The 25830-nt window shown below is 39.5% G+C and overlaps 1 protein-coding gene across 2 annotated transcripts in view; it reads right to left on the bottom strand.

Annotated features, from left to right (window-relative positions):
* The window catches only part of NKAIN3 (sodium/potassium transporting ATPase interacting 3), a 404420-nt gene that overhangs the window by 163815 nt on the left and 214775 nt on the right, over nt 1-25830 (bottom strand). The window contains exons 2-3 of one of the 2 annotated variants that reach the window (XM_075211372.1): nt 14789-14926; nt 6914-6994 (exon numbers count right to left, since the gene is read on the bottom strand). In XM_075211372.1, coding sequence (XP_075067473.1) covers nt 6914-6994; nt 14789-14926 — 219 coding nt within the window. The remainder of the gene's footprint in view (nt 1-6913; nt 6995-14788; nt 14927-25830) is intronic. The other variant, XM_075211373.1, reaches the window with a different exon arrangement.

Below are 25830 nucleotides of genomic sequence, written 5' to 3'. Positions count from 1 at the left end.
GAAAACAAGAGCATGTTTCAGATGCAACAAATAGGGACACTTGAAGAAAGTAGGCTCAATATGGAAAGCAGAGCAACAGATTACCAAAATGGTCGGGTACAAAGCCAGATGTGTGGCCAAGGAATATTCACACAGATTGGGATTGAATCATGATGAGACATATGCTCCATTAGTCAAGCACACTATAAATTGGACTTTAATTACATTGGCAGCTGCTGAGAAAATGCAAGTGAAACATTTTGATGTTAAAACAGCCTTTTCTGCATGGTGAGCTGAAAGAGGACATTTACATGGAACAACCACCATGCTTTAAGGGCTCTCAATGGCCAGACCCAGTATGCAAACTCCAGAAATGTATCTCTGGTCTGAAGCAGGCTGTCAAATCATAGAATATCAAAATATATGAAGTGCTCATAAAAGGAGGATTTTGCGAGGAGCAAAGCTATCCACTGTTTATACACAAAGAGAATGACTAAGAGATGGATCCTTCTCCTCACTTATGTGGACCATCTCTGTTTTGAGCAAAAAGGGGAGGAAACTGCAATACCAGAAGACCAGGATTTTGAGACAAATTACCACATAAACATAATACATTATCTGGGTATGCAAATGGAGAGAGGAGAAGGTGGCAGTATTCTTCCTAATTAAAAGACAAAACATTCAGGAAATCATTGATTATTTCAGGATGCAAAATACAAAACCAGTAAGTACTCCAATGGAACCCAACAACACATAGGAAATGAGTAACAAGGGTATTTCACAACCAGATAATAACGAATACAGAAAAACAATAGGAAAATTGCTACACATTACATAAAAAATACCTCAACTTTCAACTGAGACTTCCAACAAATATCACATGCAGAAAAAAGTGGAAATTGGGACATGATTAGATAAGCTTTTATTAATATGAAATCTTCCACAAAAAACAGCATTATATCAGTAAACACTTATTCATAATCCCATGTATAGTCAATCATAAAAATTATTATTGTAATAATTATTTTAGGTTTTATATATAAATGCAACAAAGTTCACTCAAATATAACAGATATATATATATATATATATATATATATATATATAATATATATATATATATAATAATTAGCATATGAATCATTGGGCAGCATGGTGGCTTAGTGGTTAGCACTTCTGCCTCACAGCACTGGGGTCATGAGTTCGATTCCTTACCATGGCCTTATCTGTGTGGAGTTTGTATGTTCTCCCAGTGTTTGTGTGGGTTTCCTCCGGGTGCTCTGGTTTCCTCCCACACTCCAAAAACATATTAATAGGTTAATTGGCTGCTATCAAAATTGACCCTAGTCTCTTTCTTTCTCTCTCTCTCTCTCTCTCTCTCTGTATGTTAGGGAATTTAGACTCTAAGCTCCAATGGGGCAGGGGCTGATGTGAATTCAGTGGCGCTATATAAATAAATGATGATGATGATGATGATGATTATTGCAAATAAATCCAAATATAGTGTAGCACGGCCAATTGTATGTACTTGGAATACCGCAATATATCTTAGTAGCTCTCTGTACCTCACATATCCGTACATTGTTTACATTGAATATTGGCTACATCACCTAGTGCCAGAGCTCTGTATTTTTTGTTGTTTTACCTAAATGTCAAATGCAGCTTGACCTTATATATAGATGAGGAATGCGCTGGAGACTCTTCTGATAGAAAGTCCACCATCAGTCCACTTATTTTTACTCGGTAGAGGAACAGATAGTTGGACTAGCAGAAAGCAATCACCTTTTTTCAACAGAGACATAATAAATAGCAGCACATGCAAGTCAAGAGGCAATATTGCTGAGCCAGCTGTTAGCTGACCTAGTAAAACACCGTGCAGAACTGACACAAAGCTCTGAACCAAAGATGTCTTGCACTAGCACAGACAGAACAAGTTAACCCAAGAACCTGGCACATTGATATGAAGTGTCATCTTCCGAGGGATCTACAACAACAAGGCCTTCTTGACTTACGTTACTGTCCAACTGAAGACATGATTGCAGACAACTTACAAAACCTCTACCTGGGGAAAGACATAACAAGCTGCTAAGGAAAAAGGGTTAAGTGAAGCCTCAGATATTGAAAAAGGGTGTTGAAGTATAACAACAGCCACAGGCTAAGTATTACGAGTGATTATACTGGGAGGACAGGAAACAATTCTATCCCCACCATCTTTCCCTGTATATTGATTTAATTATAATACAATATATTAAAATATATATATATATATATATATATATATATTACATATACACACACACACGCACACACTCAAATCCCAGCCAAGTCATCAGGCTACTGATGTTAGGTATCTTGGTCCTGAGGGGGTAGAAACACTTTTGAAAGGAGAAATCAGGAACAGTTTAGTTCTAAGAGTACCCAGTTCGATGGAACCGTGTCTTGGTCACTCACTCTAATTGAGAATGTGTCAGCCCCAATAGTTTATAATTAAGAAATTAGCTTGAGGCAATCTGGACTTCCACTATCTACACACTCTCTTTTTATTTTATTTTTTATATATATGAGAGCTACAGAGGATCAAGCTAAATAGATAAAGACTAAAAGCATTTTTTAGTGTGGGTGCTATTTGTTAAAAAAAAAAGTGTATTTTTAAATCTGTGTTTCACCTTTCTATATAATGAACAGGAGTCTTATGGAGCACTTGACCAATAAAGAGGGACTCAAGGGGTTGCATTTCTTGCATTCTCCTATACGGTCTCTGCTATTAGACGAAATTCAAAAGATCAAGTGGCTGACAAGAGCTCCATGTTTATCAATGCAGGGCTTACTCCATCTGCTCAAGATTCACAGTCATAGTAACTATTCATTGGAGTGGATCCTTGAGTGTTTTTGACATGGTCTATTTTTTAAAGCTTCATTTCTATTTAAGTTGTGTGTGTCTATAACATTTTACTTGAATGCATTAAAAGTTACAACTAGTTTAAACTAGATCACCTTTTGGAAGTAGAGGTTTAGCAGTCTTGCAATCCCTCCGTTGAAATGGATGCCAACTGTGCTTTAGCCAAGGGGCATAGCAGGGTAGTCAGACCTTGATTTTAGTACTGCCTAGAACTATCTGCATAGAAGAATATATTATTTTCCTTAAGGCCAACAATCAAAGGTTAATCTTACTAGAATATATCTACCTATGGCCCATTTAGCATATTGAATAGCATGGTGTGATGATTGTAGGTCTGCTACAACCCATAGCAACCAATCTGATCTGAAGTCACAACTTCAATTGATTGGCTACTGTGGGTTTCAGTACAACCATGTATATTGCACTATATAATTACCTTAGCCTCTTTCTGTCTGCATTTGCAAATATTAAGGGATTGAATGTCAGTGCCCTGTAATGTCAGAAACTAAATATAGGAGCTGATTTTTTTTTTATGTTAGCATACTAAATGTAAGTAATTTTAAATTAATTAAAGATTTTATGAGATGGTAATTTTCAATGTGAGTCATCTTATACAGTGATAAATGGAATGTTAAACCATTACACCTAGCGAATTTCACAAGTATTTCATTTTAACAAACCTTGTATATATCCAGCAAGCTGCAGATGGCTTAACAACAATAATTGAATTACAACAGAGTGATGTGTGGCTGATGTCTTTCACATATAATTATGTTTTGCCCATATTATTTATTTCCTAGTAGTATGGCAATCACATTGCAAAAACTGTTTTTACTAAATAGTTTTAAATATAAAAATAGAAAGCAACACACAGCGTAAGATAATGAAAAGCATGTCAAAGACAAAAATGTATTTGGAAAAATAACCACTGAGAACATTAGGCTATATTTTGAATATAAGTAATGCACCCAAGGCAGAGGACATGAAGAATTTAATGTAGGTACCCCGTCTATACCATTTTTATTTTTTTATTGTTAAAACTTTTTTTGCTTCCAGATGGTGTTCAGGGCTCTGCCAGTAGAGGGAGCTGTATATGTTCTAGTGCGGCGGTTCCCAAAGTGTGCGCCGTGGCTTCGAAGGGTGCTGCGGCGCTGTCACAGGGGTGCCGCCGAGGTCAGGAAATTAAAAAAAATAGTTAGCAATACGGCGATGCCCGGGACCCAACATCCTCCTCCCTCCTCACTTCTCACTGAATGTCGGGCATGATGACGTCATGCCCGACATTTTCAGTGGGAAGGGACAGGAGAGAGGTGGATGCTGGGTCCTGGGCGCCGTCGGATTGGTAAGAAAACAGAAGAAAAGATAGAAGAAAGAAGGCCAAGTTTGGTAAGTAATGAACGGGGAGGGGAAATGGTGATAGGAAACAGCAATGGAGGAGCAGAAGAATGAAGGAGGGCGCAGAGTGTGTGGCTGAAGAGGGCGCAGAGTGTGTGGCTGAAGAGGGCGCAGAGTGTGTGGCTGAAGGGGGCGCAGAGTGTGTGGCTGAAGGGGGCGCAGAGTGTGTGGCTGAAGGGGGCGCAGAGTGTGTGGCTGAAGGGGGCGCAGAGTGTGTGGCTGAAGGGGGCGCAGAGTGTGTGGCTGAAGGGGGCGCAGAGTGTGTGGTTGAAGGGGGCGCAGAGTGTGTGGCTGAAGGGGGCGCAGAGTGTGTGGCTGAAGGGGGCGCAGAGTGTGTGGCTTAAGGGGGCGCAGAGTGTGTGGCTGAAGGGGGCGCAGAGTGTGTGGCTGAAGGGGGCGCAGAGTGTGTGGTTGAAGGGGGCGCAGAGTGTGTGGCTGAAGGGGGCGCAGAGTGTGTGGCTGAAGAGGGCGCAGAGTGTGTGGCTGAAGGGGGCGCAGAGTGTGTGGCTGAAGGGGGCGCAGAGTGTGTGGCTGAAGGGGGCGCAGAGTGTGTGGTTGAAGGGGGCGCAGAGTGTGTGGCTGAAGGGGGCGCAGAGTGTGTGGCTGAAGAGGGCACAGAGTGTGTGGCTGAGGGAGGGCACAGTGTGATCATTTTTGTACATGTTGTTTTATTTTGTTTGATCTTATTCCTCTTAGTATTAGCTGTAAATTATTCTTTGACAGAAATATAATTGAAAAAAATATATAAAAATATTATTTCCCCTTAGATTTATGTGTGTTATTTTTGCAAACCACTTACTAAGCTTATTCTATCCTATGCATTCATTTTCTTGGTAAATTATACCAATGCATTTTCATTTCTGGGAGATGTTACATGCAAAATTCAAACAAGAACATGAACATTTGGCTGCAATTTGCCAACCATGTAAAAGTCAATCTAGTGCTATAGTACAGTATGTGTTGAAAACATTTTTACTAACATAGAAAGCAGTAATAACTAGGTCCACCAATTTAGTTACTCTGGAAGTGAGAGGGTTAAGGAAAATACAAAAAAGTAGAGAATTCTGAATGAATAAAGTACTTTAAAGTGCACATTGGTAGCACTGATTGGACAGCTGCCACTGTGCCACAGCAGCCGCCCGATCTGCTTTATCAATATATTTGCACTGTGTTTATAAATCTCAGTGAAGTCTAACGCTGGAGAGTGACCTGTGGAAGCAAGGCTGGGATTCTCAGTAACTGTGGGGAAACGTAAATAAAAACCTTGTGCTTCTGTCAGTTGACCCATAAAAACATTGGCCTGGAGTTCTTCTTTGAGATACTTTATCCTGTAAGTAACTGCAGCCCCACTGAAATTATCTAGTGTCTTTCGACAGAGTCCAGTTAGGACACGAAGGTGACTGCTTTTTGTAGAGGTGTTGTTCCACTTTAGGCACATTATTGTTTTGGGAATTTTATAACCAGTTGAAGGATTTAGTAAACTGAGTTCGGTATGACTGAGACACTTCCAAGTGTAGACAGGCTAGTGCTTCCGACTGAGCCTATAAGTAAGGAAGACATAGCATGTGGTTTCTACATAAACAATACTCTCTATAAGGCACTATTTGAATAAGTAGCTACGAGCCTCAGTAGGCTGTCTCAAGCTGCCACCCTGGGACATTTAAAAACATTTAAAGAGAGACTATTGAGATTTCCCAACAACCCCATTCCAATTATGTTTCTGATGCCCACTATGTTTGTTCCACTGAAACATTGTTCATTTAGTTCATAAACATCACATAGTTTTTAATTTCCTTTGAACATGGCTCTTTGTCAAATAAACTTTAATATGCAATACAGCCTTGGGACATTCACCCATGAATATACCCTGTCTAGAAGTGTTTCATTTTCTTTTGGGTGGTATATTATCAAACCCTATCTTTTAGGGCCATCTGTACCAATATATGTTTCATGCCTCTTAAATCTATCTTCTCTTTCCTTTGTTCATTCAAATAAACATTAAATGATTCTACATGGCTCTCCTTGCAGAGCTTCCTTTGTCGGTCAGGGAAAACTCAGCTGCCCAACAGAACAGTACACAGAGTCTCCTGCAAGGGAGTTAAAGTTGGGAATCCGACTAAAACAGTGTAAAGAAATAACCAATCAAAGCAGTTCTGGAGCATAAGTTTACATTGCTGGTGCCAAATGTGAATCCAGCCTTCTCAGGCTCTTAGCTTTTTAGCTGGAGCAGCTGCTTAAGTATTTCAGCTACAACCCAAGGCCAGCATTGGGTGAGAAGCTTGATGAGGTTATTGATGCTATAAAAGTATTCTCATTAAATCAAAATGAACGACCAGAACCAGCATTTTCACTAAAAACCTTCTCTGATATATAGGTTTTTGTATCAAAGACATCTTTGTCAAGGTCATACATTAGTAGCACACATCTTTATATTACTAGTATTTCTTTGTGATAACATCAGTTCTAAAGCATTCAAGTTTTCACATACAGCACAAATATTTTATACCGCAACACCAATGTCACCAATGCATTCTATAGCCAGTTATGAGAAAGAGAGACATAAAGACACATTCATACTACAATGCAGTAATAATCTTCATATGCAACAAAAAATAGTAAATAGCAGTTTCTTAAGCTTACTTTAGAGAGTCCTCCTACTTCCAAATAGAAACAGATGACAAATACGTTCCAAGCCACCCAGAAAGCTGTCCAAACTGTGTACTGGAGTAAAGGCAAAATATAAGAAAAGTTAGTTATTTTTCAATTCATATTGTACTGTCCCAACATTAAATCTTTAACACCTTTAGAACCCGACACTGAATAAACTAGTAGGAGTATTATTTATTACACAAGTACGCTATATTTTATAAGCATACATTTTGTGGCTCATATAACTATATCTGAGTTGATGAATACGTCTAAACAAATCCAATAAGTGAAGCACTTGTACATTTTATTAAATTAGAGGCAGATAATAATGAAGATGTCTTTATTTGAAGTTTTGACCTAGACTTGACATAAAGACACACGTTTAATTGAGTCTGTTAATTAAAAATCTACATAAAATAAAATGCCTTTAGGCTTTTGTTAAAAGAGAGGTAGGGGATATTTCACTTTACAGACTGACAGATGTTATTTACATTGAAACTTTTAAGGAATCATCTAATTTGGTTACTCTTTCTGATGACGCACTGAGGCAAATTAAATCTACCATGGGTCCTGTGCAGTGCCATAGAGCCAACTTGTCGCAATGTGAAACACATTTAGAATTCTTCAATATGCATTCTGGATCTTAAATAAATTTACACAGCAAAATCAGATTCAAGGTAATAGCTATAAATAGTAATACTATTCCAAATATAAATAATATTCCCAAATTCATTAATATACGCTCCAAACACCTAACCCCAAACTCACCTTAGCCCTGGTCTAGGTCAAACCTTCATCATTTAGATTGAATGGAAAATATTTGAGGCCCCTTATTGCCCTGATCTCTCGGCTACCTACATAAACGCTTCTATTATAATCCACCACTGAACATGAAGTGACCTTCCATAAACAAAATGTTTCATGCTAAGCATGCTTATAAACATGGCACCCAATGCTGGATTCACTGGTAGCTATAAAGAGAATCTTATTGTTTATTTACCATATTTCACTTCAGCATATCCTTTGTTTGAATATAACTTAGCTTAGAAAGACTTCCTATCCCTTGCCTCCTGCTTGGAGATCTCATACTCTAAGACCAGAATGTGGACATTCTGCCAAATGATATGTGAAACAATGGACTGTAATGAGATGAACACTGTCAAGAGTCAGATTAACATAGGGGCTGATGGAGCTGCAGCTCCAGATCCCCCTTCAGAAATATGCCCATGAAGGAGAAGTGCATGTCCTTCCTTTAGAGCAGCTTGCATGGTCCAGGAACTGGGAGCAGGAGGGGGAGCAGAGTTAATTTTTAATTTTATGTGTAATGTAAACTCATATATAATTGTAATTTTACATATAAACCAGGTGGTCCGGCACTATAGATTAGTCTGTGCTGTTGGTGACCCCGCCCCTACTGACTGAGCCATCATGAGACCAGCCACATGATGGCCAACAAATAGTTAATAGCGTATTATTGTATAGGCCAGGCCCTACTTATTGTATTTCCAGGGTGTGAGGGAAGACAAGAGGGTTCACGGACTGATCAACAGCTCTGCTACTCAGCTGCTACAGCAGGCTCTAAGGTGGGCTGCCCATGGCTCATTTTGGATCAGGACTGCCTGCTAATTGGCATCAAGAAAGGCCACCCCCAGCCCATGAGTAATGGCTCCCTTCTGGGGCATGAGCATGCTGCTGGGCAAACTTGGGAAATTGGGTACCGTATGACCTCATTCATCAACCAGACGGTATGCAGCAGCAACATAAATTTTAAAACTGTTACTGGTCTATCTACTTCCATCATCATCAAAGGAGAAATTTAGAAGTGGTGGTATAGAAATTTAGGAGTGGGTGTATGGAAAATGGTCTTGAAAGGAATTTGATAGTTTTACAATGAAAGAAATGGCAGAATTGTTATACCACCATATATCAGCCCACTTGACTTCTCTCTCTCTCCCTCTCTCTCTCTCTAAATATATAATATTACTAGTTGTTATGTAAATTATCATCATCAACATTTATTTATATAGTGTCAGCAGATTCCGTAGTGCTTTACAATTGGGACATATATGTTCTTATTAATATTCTGTTTTCTTAGAGTGGGATCAATAAAATTTTAGAGATTAAATACATATCAGAGCTGCTACCCACCTGTCGACCTGTAGAGTTGACTAGCCCTTGATATTCAATTTGAATATTACTACTGTAGTATCCAATTTTATGGATTTATGATGCTTTGGACCATTTATGGTGATGTCTCTTGTGTATTTTAGATTTTTTTTATCTTTATATTTCCTTACAATTACATATTCATCAAGCTTAGAATGCTAATGGTATTTCTAGAACTATTACCACAGGTCAAAAAGGAATAAAACAGATGATTTAACATAAGCAGTAAACTTGAAAAAAAAATTAAATCTGAAAAAAATGCATCATCCAATTCACCAAACTCCCAATCTGAACCTTTGACCAATGTGTATTTTTTTATTTGCTGAACAATATATCTGTTCGATACAACAGCATATATGTGTTGTATATACAGAGCATAGTTCATTTGCAGAAGAATACCTGTGTTTTATATGAGAGTAGTATCTATGTGTTGCACAAACACAAACATAGCATACTCTATTTGCAGAGAAAGTAAGATGTGTTTTACAGATTTAAATCTCAGGGAAAGACAGAGAACCAGGAATAAGAACTAAAGGCTGAAGTAAGCATAAAGTAAAATAAAAGCTGAGGCTGTATCACTAAACTGTAGCTAGTCCTCTGGGGTCAAAAATTTAACTTGAGTACACACATCTGATGTCATAAGGGAGGGCTTGGTATAGTCTATAAGATTGATGGGTGGAGAGTAAATCATTATCTTGAGTTGGCTGAACTCAGGTATCTGTTATAGATTCTCAGGCTGTTCTATGATAATAGTGGCCAGTTCCTGGTAGGTCTAGAGTGCTTGTGGATATCCTGGATGGCGAATTGCCGTAAAGCGCAGTGCAGTCGACAGCTAGTGGTTGGGGAGCACATTACGTAGTGGGCAAGCTGAACCCGCTTCTCTCTTCGATGAGTCGGCTATAGTCTTGGTCCAAGTACCGCCCCTGTGGGGCAGCTTGTGGTTGCGTTCCTTTGGCCCAGAAGGGTTGCGAGTTCTGTAGTGCCCGGAACAGATGGTCCCGGTAAGGTAGATATGTGCACCCGGGGTGTGTTTTGGTTGCCCCCCACCCCCACCCCCGTTTGCAGATGTCTGATGGTTAATGCGGTGACATCTTGGATGCCTAGCGGATGTCGTACTGACTGCTCTTTTCTCCACCACCATTTTTGCAAATAAACTCCTTGGAATTTTTCCACATTTAAATCTTGTGTCAATCATTTAAAGTAGTTAAATCAGTATTAAGAGGTTAATGTGAAGTAAGGGATATCAGTCATTAAGCATTTTATAGTATGAGTCCATTGCTCATTCATTTCTCATTCAGGTTAACATGAAATACAACTGACTTGCTGGGGTAAACTGAAAGCTAAGAGGGAAAAAAGTTACAGAAAGTTTTGAGAAGTACAACTGGTCCAAGTACATCCATTGTAGGGTGACTTTGCAGCCGGTCCAACTGCATCCAGTGATCATCCAGACGGAAAGAATAAACAAAACGTAATCAGTCAATTTGTCAAAGGTGACACAGAAAATGTGATTGATCAACCACAAGCATCATTCATTTCTAATGCTGTTGGAGAGCGGGTAGTATCTGAAGCCTTGCATGAATATTTTTGTCAGACGGTTGCTGATTGCCACTTCATGGACAGTGATTTTAGGGACACAATAAAAACATTCCCTGGGGAACATTTTTTACAACATTATACAATGTCATTTTTTTGCAAGTTAATTTCTCTTCTAGTGATAAATGGGGAGAAAGATCAGTGCGATTAGCTTTGTTACTTGCCAAAACCTTGTATAGGTTTTTGCAGAATACACTATACATTTGGCAGCTGATGATTGTTCAGACTGGGGGAATGCAACCCAAAATTAAAGCCATAATGAAAACAATGCAACTCTTGCAGATTCTCTTGAAAAAGTTATTAGACGAAAATCAACCAAAGAACGCATAGACAAATGTTGAGTAATACAACAAGTCTCAGGAAAGGTATTGGCATCAAATTCTGTGCAGAATTTTAAATTGCCTTTTTGTGGAAATTATTAAATCGTTGGATCAGTGCACAATACGAAATATTGGGTTGTCTAGAAATTTTGTGGCGTATGATTCCTTCCTTACTGAACACATTCAGCTACAAAGGGAGAGGACATGTAACATATCTATCATCAGTAATTTGTGATCAATTTATGGAGGGAATTGACCAATTATTGGCATCACGAAATTGCAGACAAGCAAAGTATGTACTAAAGTCAGTACAATAGTGGAATATACTCAAGAGTTATTGGATCAAAATATGTAGGTGACATAATACCATGTGTTGCTTTCTTTAATATCTATTTTCCACCTGTGCACACATAGACACATATGGGCCTGAGTCCTTAAGGAGATAAAGCAAAAAAAAAGGAGTAACTTTGCACCTGGGTAAGACCATGTTGCATTGGAGGGGCATGTCCTAGATTAACTTTAAATGTCAGCGGAAAAATAAAGCTATCAAGTATTTTTGTGCTACATGAAAAAACAGTATTTCCCTTATGTGCAAAATTATAAACTGATTTACACCTCTTGCATTGGAACATGGTTTGTCCAGGATCAAATTTACTTCTTTTTTGCCTCACTCTTCTTAATGACTCAAGTCTAGAAATACTTTTCTTGTTCACTGTCTTCAGATTTTGGAGTCTGGTTGTTGTTTTTTTTTTCTTTTATATATAGCTTACTGTTTGATTTTATAAGTTTAGATGTCATTTTAGAGTTTACGACATACTTGCCAACATTTGTTTTCTGGCTTCCGGGAGATGCCGGCTGGGACGTGGGCGTACAGGGGGCGGGGCGCCGAGAATCGCGGCGTTTAAACCGAATTTTGCCGATCAGGGAGATTGCCACACTCGCCCGGGAGTCCGGGAGACTCTCGCAAAATGCGGGAGTCTCCCGGACATTTCGGGAGAGTTGGCAAGTATGGTTTACGATAAGTGCATTTTATATGAAAGCACATGCTCTTAATTTTACAAAAGTGTTTTCTGATTCCACAAAGATCTTTGCATTTCTTATCATTGCAATTTAAACGTTTAAGTGTTGACAGACACACTGGATAGAGCAATTTCTATTACTTTTTTTTGTCTGTGCTCAATAGCAATGTCTGCAGGCACGCCAATGTCTGTATCAAATTTCTCATAGACTATAATACCTCTACTGGGTTGGTCTAAATCTGGTAATATGATGATGCTGGAGCATAATGTCCCGGTCACATAATAGTTTATGTTTTATTTATTCTTGCTATGGTTGCATGTTGTGCAACCTGCATTTTGGTCAATGTAAAATATTGAAAAATAAGCAATTTTCATGTACATATTTCTGTTAAAGCACATGACAAATAAAAATAATTATTTTAATAACAAACTATAGTTTGTGCTTTTGTCTTAAATGGGCAGTAAAATAATAACTTTATCTCCCAACTGTTCCAATTCCATTAGTATTGTGTTGATTTTGGGGACAGAGATTGAAGTAATTGGAGGAAGGTGCTAGCTACCCCCGCCCCTATAGTGCTGGCAACATCTCCATGTCACTGATCCCCCCCCCTCTGGTAATCCAACCCTGCTCACAATAGGCCCTTCCTAATATGTAGCTCCAGGCCCATGTTAAAATATCCTGGACATATTTATAAACTTTAAAATAATTTAAAAGCTCAGATCAGTATCATATATATTTTGTTAAAAAAAGTAAAGAAAAGTAAACAAACTATCAGGAGTTGTTGTCCCCTTATCTGTCCTCCTAAAATGTGAGTACCTCCATGTCCATCCTCCTAAACTGTGAGTATCTCCATGTCCATCCTCCTAAACTGTGGCTATCCCCTTATCTCTCCTCCTAAAATGTGTGTAACTCCATGTCCATCCTCCTAAACTGTGAGTATCTCCATGTCTTTCCTCCGAAACCGTGGCTATCCCCTTATCTATCTTCCTAAACTGTGATTATTACTATATGTATCCTCCTAAACTTTGAGTATCCCTCTTATCTGTCCTGTGGTGTACAAACAGGAAACGGAGAGGAAAAGTATTAGGTTAAGACAACAAATTTTGTTTTTAGATAACGAAATAAGAAAATTTAAGTCAAGAATGTTTGTTAATAGTAGAATATGTCTGTTTTTTATTATACTATACCTAAAATATACAGTTAAGTATAAGATTAGAAATTAACTATATATACAGTCATGGCAAAGAATATTGCCACAGTTGCATTTTTTTTTCTAATAATGCACTATTTCTACCAGAAAATTATTGAAATAAAAATATTTTGGAATCCACATCTGTATTTTTTTGGGTTTGCAGTGGAATAAAACACAAAAAGCAGAAAAGATTTATAGCTTCCTCCACACAGAAATCTTTAACTGGGTCAGACAAACTTATTGCATCTTTTAGAAGTAGATAAAAATAATTAATCAAACAGGTTATTCTCCTTCAGTTTGGAACAAAACTCAACTGAGGTGAGTAGCAGGTGTCTGCAACACAAACTTACAAATTAAATGAGCTTGAATACAGAAAAGGACTCATTCTCCTGTTTTGTGTCACTGTGTGTACTGCAATCAGCATTGAGAAAAAAAAAGAAAGCCAGAGAAATGTCTGAGGAGGTTAGACAGAAAATTGAAGCCAAGCATGAACAATCTAAAGGCTACAAATCAATCTCCGGAAACCTTGATGCTCCCTTTTTCACCGTATGTAATGTCATTAGGAAGTTTAAAGGTCATGGCACTGTGGACAACCACCCTGGATGTTGACGCAAGAGAAAACTCAATTAAAGATTGCAGCACAAGGATTGTTGATGGTGGATAAAGTACTTTGATCAACTTCCAAACAGATTCAAGCTGACTTTCAGACATAAGGTACAACAGTTTAAACTTGCACCATCTGTCACCAAGGCAATGAAAAGGGGTTATATGGTAGGAGACCCAGGTTGACCACACTGCTGAGAGAGACAAAAGAAAGCCAGACTGGAGTTTGCCAAATAATATGTGGACTAGCCAAATTCCTTCTGGTATTATATCTTGTGGACAGATGAGACCAAATTAGAACTTTTTGGTAAAGCACATCATTCCTATGTTACAGAAAGCAAAATGAATCTTTCTAAGAAAAGAACACCTTCATGGAGGAGGTTCAGGGATGATTTGGGGTTGTTGTGCTGCATCTGGCACTGGGTGTCTTGGACATGAGCATGGCATCATGAAATCTGGAGATTACACCTCAAAAAGCACTCAGGAATGGTTCAAGACAAGACACTGGACTGTTGTGAAGTGGCCAGTAATAAGTCCAGATCTAAATCCCATAGAACACCTGTGGAGAGACCTGAAAACAGCAGCTGGGAGAAGACTCCTTTAATATTTGCGAGAGCTGGATCAGTTCTGCCAAGTAGAGAGGTGCAGGAAGGTTTGCAGTATTTTTTCGCCCAAAGGCTGTGATACCAATAATAATAATTATGTTAATGCCATTTATTTTCATTTTCTCATTTGAAAGGAAATAAAATATTACATTTAGAATTCAAATCAAAAGTTCTGTAACATTAACAGAGAAAGCATTGTAGAGACCAAATACTGTTGTTAATTTCAACTTTCAATCAATAAGAAAATGTAAGAGATTTAAAAAAAGTGCGAGGGTGCCAATATTTTTGGCCACTACTGTATTCATGAACATAATAGTTTGTCAATCTTATAAATAAATACTATGAAAATAAAATGGTTAACACTTACCACCACTATGTATCGCGGTCTGTACTGTATTGTGCCAAATAGTCCTAAAATGACAACAATTATATGTAGAAAATTTGCAAGGATTGGTGCCCACTGGTATCCAAGAAAGTCAAATATTTGCCTCTCCAAAGCTGCCAACTGTAAAAAATAGAAATAATTAGTTCATGAAATATATTAAAATGGGCAAAATTACATAAACATAACTGGGACTATTTAAAGGAACATTCCAATGTGCCCCATCTGAGCTGTAACCCACAACAGCCAATAGGAGGCTTGCTTTAATTTTAAACTGCACAAGAAACTGATTGGTTGCTATGGGTTATAGCACATATAGCATAGACTTATAAAATAATTTATTAAATAAGTTCCGTGTGCCTTTAAAAACAATCAACCATACAGAAAGCACAAGCATTATAAAACAAAGTCTTTATTTATTTATTTTTTTGAATTACCTCACTTATTAATTAAAATTCTGTTTATCTCCTAAAGTACTGTTTATCAAGATCTTAATTAAGTAACCAGTAAGGTGGCATTGTGGCTGCACATCTGACATTGCACATTTTGCATTGCTCAATTTGATAGTTTTACACTGAAACCAGTAAGAGAAGTGGTGCTATGTCATACCACTGTATACACCTCCACTTTGACCACTGGGTTTATGTGTTACACCATGGTTGCCTACTCTCCTGGAATGTCCCGGAGACTCCCAAATTTCTGGGAGTCCTTCTGGGCTCCCGGGAGAGCAGGGCAACCTCCCAGAACCTGAACACACTTAATTAATTAAATTGCAGGGCCTGGGATTATGACGAGAAGCATGTGTCATCATGGCCCCACCCCCTGCCATAATAGGCTAGAACTGAACAAGTGTGTTTAGGGGGTGGGGCCAACTTTCCAAAGTTGGCAAGTATTTCCCTGCCCATAAAATCTATTGCAGTAGTGCAAAAGTAGTTGCATAGCGTGAAATAAGGTGAAGAAACGGCAAATGCACAGCACACAGGTACTTTTCTGTATTGGTGAATGACCTTAATTGAGTTCAGAAGACTGTCCAACCAGTGAATTGTTTGTCTTTTGTGGTGCCTGCTAAATGCCATTCTATCTCTCCCAGATAATGAGCAACATAACAGAAATTTACAGTACATTTCCCTTCCATTCTGGCTTTATCCCTTCAAATCATTCTATCCACTAGAGAGTTTGTAAAATGAAAATATAGCATTAGTCAGCAGCATGAAAGTCATCACACGATAATATAGGGACACTGTAAATGTTAATTACGCTCTGTAGTGCTAATGTATCATTTGCTAAGTCTCATTGCTTTGCTTATAATGAGCAGCTTAATCAGTCAAAATGAAAACTCTGCATCTCTGATCAAAAACATGGTTTTGACAACAGAAACAAAACTTTGGTTGAAATCAGTTAAGCTCTGTATAAAAAAAACATCTAACAACCAAAGAGCTAAAAAGCTAGAAAAGAAGCGTATAAAGTGATCTTATGAATACATCTTTATAGATAATGGTCACCACCTATTCATAAAACATATGTAAATCATAACATTAAAATCATAATGTAAATAGAACTAACTTCAACTTCGTTACAATTAAATGTCCGTAGAGCAGCTGAAGATTTTACACAAAATATATATTCTCTCTTTGCTATCTGGATATATAGTGTAATGTTTCAGAGAGATACATGTTCTATGTTTGACTCTTTCTAAATATATTTGTGTAAATTAATGAGCCATCGATTTTATTACACAAGAAAAGTTGTAGTTAATTCTAATTACATTATGATTTTAATGTTATGACTTATATATGTTTTATGAATAAAAAGTTTTTATGAACACCGTGTATGGTGGTAACCATTATCTAAAAAGATTTATTCATAAGATCACTTTAGGTGCTCCTTTTTAGCTTTGTAGCTCTTTGGTTGTTAGATGTTTGGTATTGGTCTCACAAAAATCCCTCAATAGGAGCATTTTTCAAATCGAGTTTTGCGGTGGAACAGGCCCATCTGCAAAGTTCTAGTATTACAGTGTGTGAGTACTGATTTTTCTTTGCCCTTCTACAGAATGCCATTCCAAACTGTATTTGTAAATTAAAATTTTGTGGAATTTATAGTTTATGGCGGGAATGTAATTGCTGGTGGTGGGCCGCTGGACATCACTGTCTTGTCCGGCTGTGCACTTTGCCTGCCAATACGATACAAAACTCTGCATCCGTATTGGCCGCTAGGAAAATGAGCGGAAATTTAAGTAAAACTCCACATTGCTGCACCTCGCACTGAATCGACTTCCCCCCTATGAGTAGAGCTGGGACAACAATGATCAAATTACTTTGCTCTATAATATGGATGGGGCTAGGACTGAGAATACTTCAGGCCAAATATCGCCAGTAAAATGTGCTAAATGTACTTCGTGTTCTCCGTAGGCAAACAGCTTGAGAGTCATCTGAAAAATGCAGCAGTCATTGGGTTAATTGATCATTTTGATAGGTGATCATGTCTGTTCACACCTAGTGCTCATCCACACGAGCTTGTGCAGAAATATATCAATAAATACAGCAGGTTTAGATCCCTATGCAGCGCTACTTGTGGTCTCACAGATAGCAGTAAAATACCCAGCATGGAGGGGAACATAAAAAATTATGTTTTCATTCACTACCATGATACATATTTGTTTCCCAAAACTTTTTACTGCCAAAGAGATTATGTGGCTGTATCCAGTTCTTATCTGTTTGTCTCATTTAGGGGTGAACAGAAAGGAAAAGTTGCCGTAGAGATCAATAATAACGTGACAGCTTGTGAGCAGTCAGAGAAATGCAGCTAATTGCCTGTGGCAATCTTGATGCTAATGAGCCCTCAGGTTACTAAACAATATTAGCTTAAAATTAGCAATAGCAATGTTTGATGGGTTCATTTTATCTCAGCTAGTGAAGAATTCCAAGTTCATTTTAAGGCTGTCAAATAAACAGAAAACAATAATTGAAATAACTGTGAACAAGTATTAAAGCACATTTCATATCATTTAGGAATAATAACACACATTTGAAAATATGTAATAGAAAAATCCATACTGTACTCTCTAAAATCATGTTACTGTTTTCTTATATGTTATTATATTTTCCTTACAAAATAAAAATACATTCAATTCCATCGGAAATGTAATAATTATTTATGATGTTTTTAGTCTTTCGATAAGGATAATTTTTTAACAGGTAACACTGTTGCTACTACAGTCCCTGAAAACATGTCATGTAATTAAAGGCTCTACTTTATAAGATGAATACGATGAGGAGCACAAGAACAGATCATTAGATATAATCAAATATTAATCAACATTAGTACATTTGAACAAGAAAGATTGAAGTTCACTATATTAGATGCACATTTGCACACTGATTTGTGCAGAACCATTATCACCGTTTATTTATAAGGCACCACAAGTGGTCTGCAGTGCAATACACAGAGAGCATGCAGTAAGCACTACTATATAGACAGAACAATATTATGACAAGGAGCAGCAAAACCAGCACTGAGGAAGTAGGAGGGGGCTAAGCTTTCACTATATCATGAGCAGGGCCGGATTAAGGGACTGGGCTAAAGGGGCCTCCATTCCCCCATGAGGGGCCCCCCCGTGATCTGAGCTGCCCCCCCCGGTGAGCCGAGCTGCCCCCCAAGGCACTTACCTCCCTCTCCTGGCATTGCAGTCCTTCTCCGGCGTGCTGTATGCTCTTTACTGAGGAGATCTCGTGAGAGTGAGACTCACGAGATCTCCTCAGTAACGAGACTACAGCGCTCCGGGGAAGGACCGCAGTGAAAGTGCTCAGCAGCATTGATCGGTCGGGGGCGCCCCCGACCGATCAATACTGCTGCTGAGCACTTAAAAGGGCCCCCTGGATGCCCGAGGCCCCTGGGCTGTAGCCCAGTTAGCCCTATGGTTAATCCAGCCCTGATCATGAGGCATGGGGAGAGAGGGAACTAGAAGGGAGTAAATAGCCAGGCGCGGGCTGGCAGATGTCAGCCCGGGGTGCGCACAGGCGGCCGCAGCACGTGACACGCGATGCGGCCGCGTCATTGATGACTCGGCCGCATCGCGTGTCACATGATGCGGCCGCCTGTGCGCTGATGTGGCTGCATCCCATGACACGGGATGCGGCCGCATCAGCGCACAGGCGGCCCTATCAGCGGTAAGACTGAGCGGCCCAGGGGGCCGCTGCCCCCCTGCCCCCCGGGCCAGCCCGCCCCTGTAAAAAGCACTAGCTGAACTTGTACCCAATAAAGTGGAAGCAGGAAACAGGATCAGAATCACTGAGAACAGAAGGTAAGGCCCTGTCATGCTGGTGGTAACAATAGTGGGGAATGGAGGACATGAGGGAGAGGGCCCTGCTCATCAGAGCTTACAATCTAAGCGGCGGGGTAGAGGAGTGGGGGTGATACAGAGAGGGTGAGCCAAGGGGAGTAGAGGTGAGTAAGGAGGAGAGCTGATAGGCTTTGATGAAGAAATAAGCTTTAAGAGCCCGCTTAAAGCCTTGGAGAGTGGTAGGAAGCCTGATTGGAAGAGGGAATGATTTTTAAGCTTGCCCAGCCCAGTGACCATCCCATTATTAGCTTATTGCTGTGTGTGCTCAAGCAGCCAATGGCCATCACAGGAAATCATATAGCTTGCAAACTGGCGCACGCAATAAATACCTGTATGACAATTTAGTTTCAATGATACAAATGAATAATAGCATCTATAATTGAAAGCAACTTTGTACAGATACATAAATCTAGCTGATCCCCACCTTATTGAATCTGTGCAGTGTCACCAAATCGGCCATCTGGCTATTCACAGATCAAGCTGACTGATAAATAACCAGAGTTGGCAGCTTTTATTAGAGCATCAGCAATAATGTATTTTTTTCTTTATCCTAGTCACAACTGCATTTGGAAGAAACATTTTATGTGTCGGAAAAAAACATCAGATATCTAATGTTATTTGATATTGCTTAAGTCTGTGGGATCCGCTCTTTGCCAGCACACTTGCTGTTTCCAAAGCTCATGAGAATTACATGTAGCATTTTCCCAGTGGAGATGCAAAAAGCTGCTGGCAACCAGGTCCATTGAAATAAATATAAAATTATTTAGCCTGTCGCACAGAAGCTGTATAAAGCTTTTGAAATATCAAAGCAACGTTTTCCATAGCTGATATAAAAACACGCAGTAATGATCTTGAAAATGCTCCTAACATGATCATTCATAAGCAGTAGAAATACGCTGCTTCTAAAATGCAGATGTGACGCAGCCTTAGGTGTTCTATATGGCTATATACAAAGTTCAGATACAACATGATCCATGTTTTTCTGGCTCTGTAAAATGCAATGTATATGTGACTGTGTAAATAAGACTATAATTATTATGATTACCATTATTTATATAGCACCACTAATTCCGCAGCGCTGCACAGAGAACTCACTCATATCAGTCCCTGCCCCATTGGGGCTTACAGTCTAAATTCCCTCACACATGGACACACAGACTAGGGTCAATTTGTTAGCAGCCAATTAACCTACTAGTATGTTTTTTGGGAGTGTTGGAGGAACCCCAGAGCACCCGGAGGAAACCCACGCAAACACGGGGAGAACATACAAACTCTGCACAGATAAGGCCGTGGTTGGGAATTGAACTCATGACCCCAGTGCTGTAAGGCAGAAGTGCTGACCACTTAGCCGCCGTGCTGCCCAATAAGAATTTAATCTACAATCTAGGTTAATTAAATTATAAAGTAAAAACATATCTGCAGAGAGGTACTACTTTGCTGAAATAATTGGACTTATATGAATCTTTCTGCTCTCTGGATAATGTCAGCTGATGTATGAAAAGATGATATCCCAGCATGAGACAGACAAGTAACTGCATTAATAGTTTGATTCAACAACAACAATGTTTGTCCTTTTTCACCTGTCTCAAACATTTAATTTAAACTCAGCACCCCACTGAGCCACTCTTTTCTCTGACAAATGTATTCAGCTTTCTAAATATTTTAAGCACTTTTACAATGTAATTCATACATATTTCATCATAAAAGATAATGTCTTAGATGGATGGTTATAAGCCCGTATCTTAATGATCATATGTTCATTTAACAATCTGTGCATTTTGAGATAAACTATTCATATTAATATGGAAACAAGATCCATCAAATTATTAAAAGATTCATCTGTAACTTTTACTTATTAGTTGAAAATATGCAATATAAAAAGCAGAGGTACAGTACAGGCACCTTATGTTCAAAATACACAAAATAAAACACATTTTGAGGAATGTTATACAGATAAATGAACAATGCATATCAGATTTAGACTATTTTTAGTCATGGCAGATGGATCTTCAGGTCTCCCTGCTGACAGGCAATGGTTGGAATGCTGCTCCATATGCTTTTGTTTTTTTGAGGGATGGTCTGGATTTTGGAGGGTTAGTCATTTGGGGGTAGGATATCAGATATTAGCGTGTTTTTGGCTGATTGGGGTGTGGCTTGGGCAAATTGGGGGAGTCACCCAAAGTAAGATTCTTGCAGCAGAATTTTGCTAGGTATGCTGATGATGAACTACTACTACTACTACTACCTACCACTACTACCACTACCACTACCACTACCGCCACTACTACTACCACCACTACTACTACCACCACCACCACCACCACCACTACGACTACTACCACCACCACCACTACCACTACCACCACTACTACCACCACTACCACTACCACCACTACCACTACCACCACCACTACTACTACCACCACCACCACCACTACTACCACTACCACTACCACCACCACCACCACGACTACTACCACCACCACCACCACCACTACCACTACCACTACCACCACTACTACCACCACCACCACCACTACTACCACTACTACCACCACCACTACTACTACTACTACTACTACCACTACTACTACTACTACAACTACCACTACTACTACAACTACCACTACTACCACTACTACTACTACTACTTTAGCACTTCTGTCCCACAGCACTGGGCTCATGAGTTTGATTCCTGACTATGGCCTTATCTGTGTGGGGTTTGTATGTTCTCCCTGTGTTTGTGTGGTTTTCCTCCGGGTGCTCCGGTTGCCTCCCACACTCCAAAAACATACTAGTAAAGTGACTGGTATCAAATTGACCTTAGTCTGTGTGTGTGTGTGTGTGTGTATATATATATATTAGGAAATTTAGATTGTAAGCTCCAGTGGGGAGGGACTGAGGTGAGTTAGTTCTCTGTACAGCGCTGCAAAAATAGTGGCGCTATACAAATAGCTGCTGCTGAAGATGATTACTATAATTTATTTAAAAAGCATCACAAGGGTTCTGACAAAATAACATAGTAAAAGATTGGCACAATTAACTAAATACAAACTACAAATTAACATAATTACATAAATAACACCCACAAAATGACATCATTACATAAGTAAAACATTATGAAAGAGAACCCTGCTTGAGAGCTTCCATTATAGAGGGGAGATGGTGAAGTTGAGTGGAGCATGGCCGGATTAAGGGGGGGGCACAGGGGGCACGTGCCCCGGGCCCCCTCTCTCCGAGGGCCCCCCGCTGATCGGATCACCTCACCTGTCATTTGGTGATCCGATTACTCCCTTGCTTGTACGCGCGGTGGGAGAGGGGCGGGGGCTGACGTATGCGCACCCTCCTCCACCCGACAGACTAAATGTCTGATAGATGTATGTACAGCAGCACCGCTGCTGCTGTACATTTTAAGATGGAGGAAATGGAGCTGCTGAGCTTGCGCAGCTCCTCCAAGGAGTTGGAACAAGTGTCTGGGTAAGTAGTCACACTTTTACTGCTCATGTACATATTTATACAAATTGAAAAATAAAACAATCATATGTATATACTTATTCAAGAAGACCCTCATCGCATGATTATTACTTGATTAAATGTCAAATGTAGCCACCTATAGCAGCTAGAATAATATATATATATATATATTATTTTAGCTGCTATAGGTGGCTACATTTGACATATTTGATCAAGTAAAACTATACGCTATGAAGGGTCTTCTTGAATATGTATATACATATAATTTTTTTTCAGATATGTTTCAGTAAATATACAAAGTACTTAAACATTAATAATATGCTGGTAAAGCCAATCCATGCCAGAGTGGCAGGTTAATGTAGTCGTACAAGAGGGGCAGATCGTAATTTAGTAATCATTATTAAAGTAATTACTGCTTGAATAAGATTTTAGGTATATATATATATATATATATATATATATATATATATATATATATATACATATATATACATATATATATTCTAATTACAGCTTTAAAATAAGTGTCTGGCTTCGATAACTACCTCACTACTGATTAATAAAAAAGAGGATCCGCTAACATAGTTGCTGCATTATATAAGGGTATACATACGTACATAGCTACACACATGCAGACAGGGGCGCATTGGCCATTGGGCTTACCGGGAATTTTCCCGATAAGCCGGGGGCTTAATGTGGAGGGCCGTGGGCTACTTGAAGTTTTTTTTTTCCGTTACATATATTTTTGGTCTGTTTGTTTTTTTTTATAATTGGGTATCGACCGACAATCAGGACCAGCGTCACCAGCCTAACATGGGCCTCTCCTGGATCACGGGTGCCAGCGGGGGAGAATTGTTGTGGCCACAGAACTTATGTTAAACCCCGCCCTCCTATACGTGGCCTCGTCCTTGTCCTATCCACTCAAAAGCAAAGGTCACATGGGACGCGCACCACGTGACAGGTGCAGTCCCATGTGTAAAATGCAGGAAGCGCGGCTAGAATAAGGTAAGTATGAGGGTGTTTTATGTCAATATAGTGTGTGTTAATGTAGTGTGTGTGGGCAGGGGAGCCTATGTCAGTATAGTGTGTGTGTGGGTAGTGGGGCTTATGTCACTGTAATGGGGTAGGGGGCAGGGGGTTTATGGCAATGAAATTGGGGTGTGAGATAGGTGGTGACTAATGGGTGATGGTGGGGCAATTTAGTTTAATAGTGGGGGGGCTTTTATTTTAAGATAAGGAGGAAGGAGTTTTAATTCAATGCTAGTTTGGGACTATTAAGTGTGGGGTGTGAGTTTGGGGAGGAGGGCTATTTATTAAATGTGAATACGAATAATTTAATGTCAGGGATGGTTTTGGGAAATGGTTACATTTATTAAACGTAAATGCTATTTATTTCTGGGCCTGTTTGGAGGTAGGGAAATAGGTTTATTTATTAAATGGGAATACTATTAATTTAAATGTTTGGGTTGGTTGGAGGAAAATATCTCTATCAAATGTGAATGCTATTATTTTAATGTGGCTGAAGGGAGGCCTAATTATTAAATGTGTGTGCTATTGATTTAACGCAGGGGCTCAGAGTTTTTTCTTAATTTAATGTACCCATTTTTTTTCCAGATAGGACTCTCAACATTCCAGGATCCAGACAAGCAGCAACTGAGCTAAAGACACCAGCAGCCACAGGTAGGGAAAGCGACAAGAACAGGACACACATACTTGGGCACATACAGTGGGTGCACAGACAGACACAGTGAATGCACACACATACAGGGACAGACACAGTGGGTACACACACATACTGCGCTCCGCCTACCATTTATTTGGCGCCGCCCACATGAGGCCATTTTCAGACTTTTTTTCCAGGGCCACTTTAAGTTCCCAATCCACCCCTGCATGCAGACATATATAGTCAAAATTGGTGTTATGTTATCAATGTTTATTTTTTTATGTTAGTTTCATTGTTCATTGTTTCATTGGTAGTTTTAGTGTACGGTATCATTGCTAGTTTTAGTGTGCGGTATAATTGCTAGTTTTAATGTGCGGTATCATTGCTAGTTTTAGTGTGCGGTATAATTGCTAGTTTTAGGGTGCGGTATCATTGCTAGTTTTAGGGTGCGGTATCATTGCTAGTTTTAGTGTGCGGGATCATTGCTAGTTTTAATGTGCGGTATCATTGCTAGTTTTAGTGTGCGGTATCATTGCTAGTTTTAGTGTGCGGTATCATTGCTAGTTTTAGTGTGCGGTATCACTGCTAATTTTAGTGTGCGGTATCATTGCTAGTTTTAGTGTGGGGTTTTGATGATTGTTTTAATGTAAAGTATTTTAGTTTGTGGAAGTAATGACTTTTCTTATGCAGACAACCTAGGCGAGCCCTCTGGGAGAGCTGTAAGTGTCGTACTGCTGGCTATAGGTGTTGTAATGCAGGATGTGTCAATGCTTACAGCCTTATACCCAATGAAGACACTTTGCTCTTAATTTTAGATCTTAGGGGGCCCCCCTGTCTTAAGTGCCCCGGGCCCCCCAAAGCCTTAATCCAGCTCTGGAGTGGAGGTGAGGGTGGAGGGATATATGGAGGCAGGTGAGTTAGGAGGAGGGCTGGCAGGCTTGAATTAAAAGATGAGTTTTACGGGCACGTTTGAAGGCTTGAAGAATCGTGGATAGTCTAAATGGCTGTGGGAGTGCATTCCTGAGGTTTGAAGTGCATAGAAGAAATCTTGAAGGCTGGAGTGGGAAGAGATAATCAGTGAGGAGGTGAGGCAGCAGTCATTGCCAGAGTGATGTGAGAGGGAGATAGTGTGTGTTGAAATCAGTTTGGATATATAGTAGGAGAGAAGAGATTGTCGGCTGTGCAGGTGAGGGTTAGGACTTTGAAATAGATTCTGAAGCAGACAGGAAGCCAGTGTAGTTACTGGCAGAGAGGGGTGGCAGAGGTAGAGCAATGAGTGAGGAAAATGAGGCAGCAGCATTGAGGAAAGACTAGAGTAGAGAGGAAAGGAAGGAAGGAGGAAAAGGTTACAGTAATCCATGTGAGAGATAACGAGTGAGTGGATGAGAGATATAGTTGCATCCACAGTGAAAAAGGCCTTGTTCCTGGTGATATTATGAAAGTCAGATTGAATAGGATCTAGAAGGGAGTAGGAGGTGGGAAAGGTGGTGAGATGATTGTAGGCAATCTGCTCAAGAAGCTTGGAGACAAAAAGATGGAGAGAGATGGGGC

The sequence above is a fragment of the Mixophyes fleayi genome, chromosome 5 (genome assembly GCF_038048845.1).
Source record: "Mixophyes fleayi isolate aMixFle1 chromosome 5, aMixFle1.hap1, whole genome shotgun sequence".
Classification (NCBI taxonomy): Eukaryota; Metazoa; Chordata; class Amphibia; order Anura; family Limnodynastidae; genus Mixophyes; species Mixophyes fleayi.
This window is presented reverse-complemented; position numbering and strand designations above follow the sequence as displayed.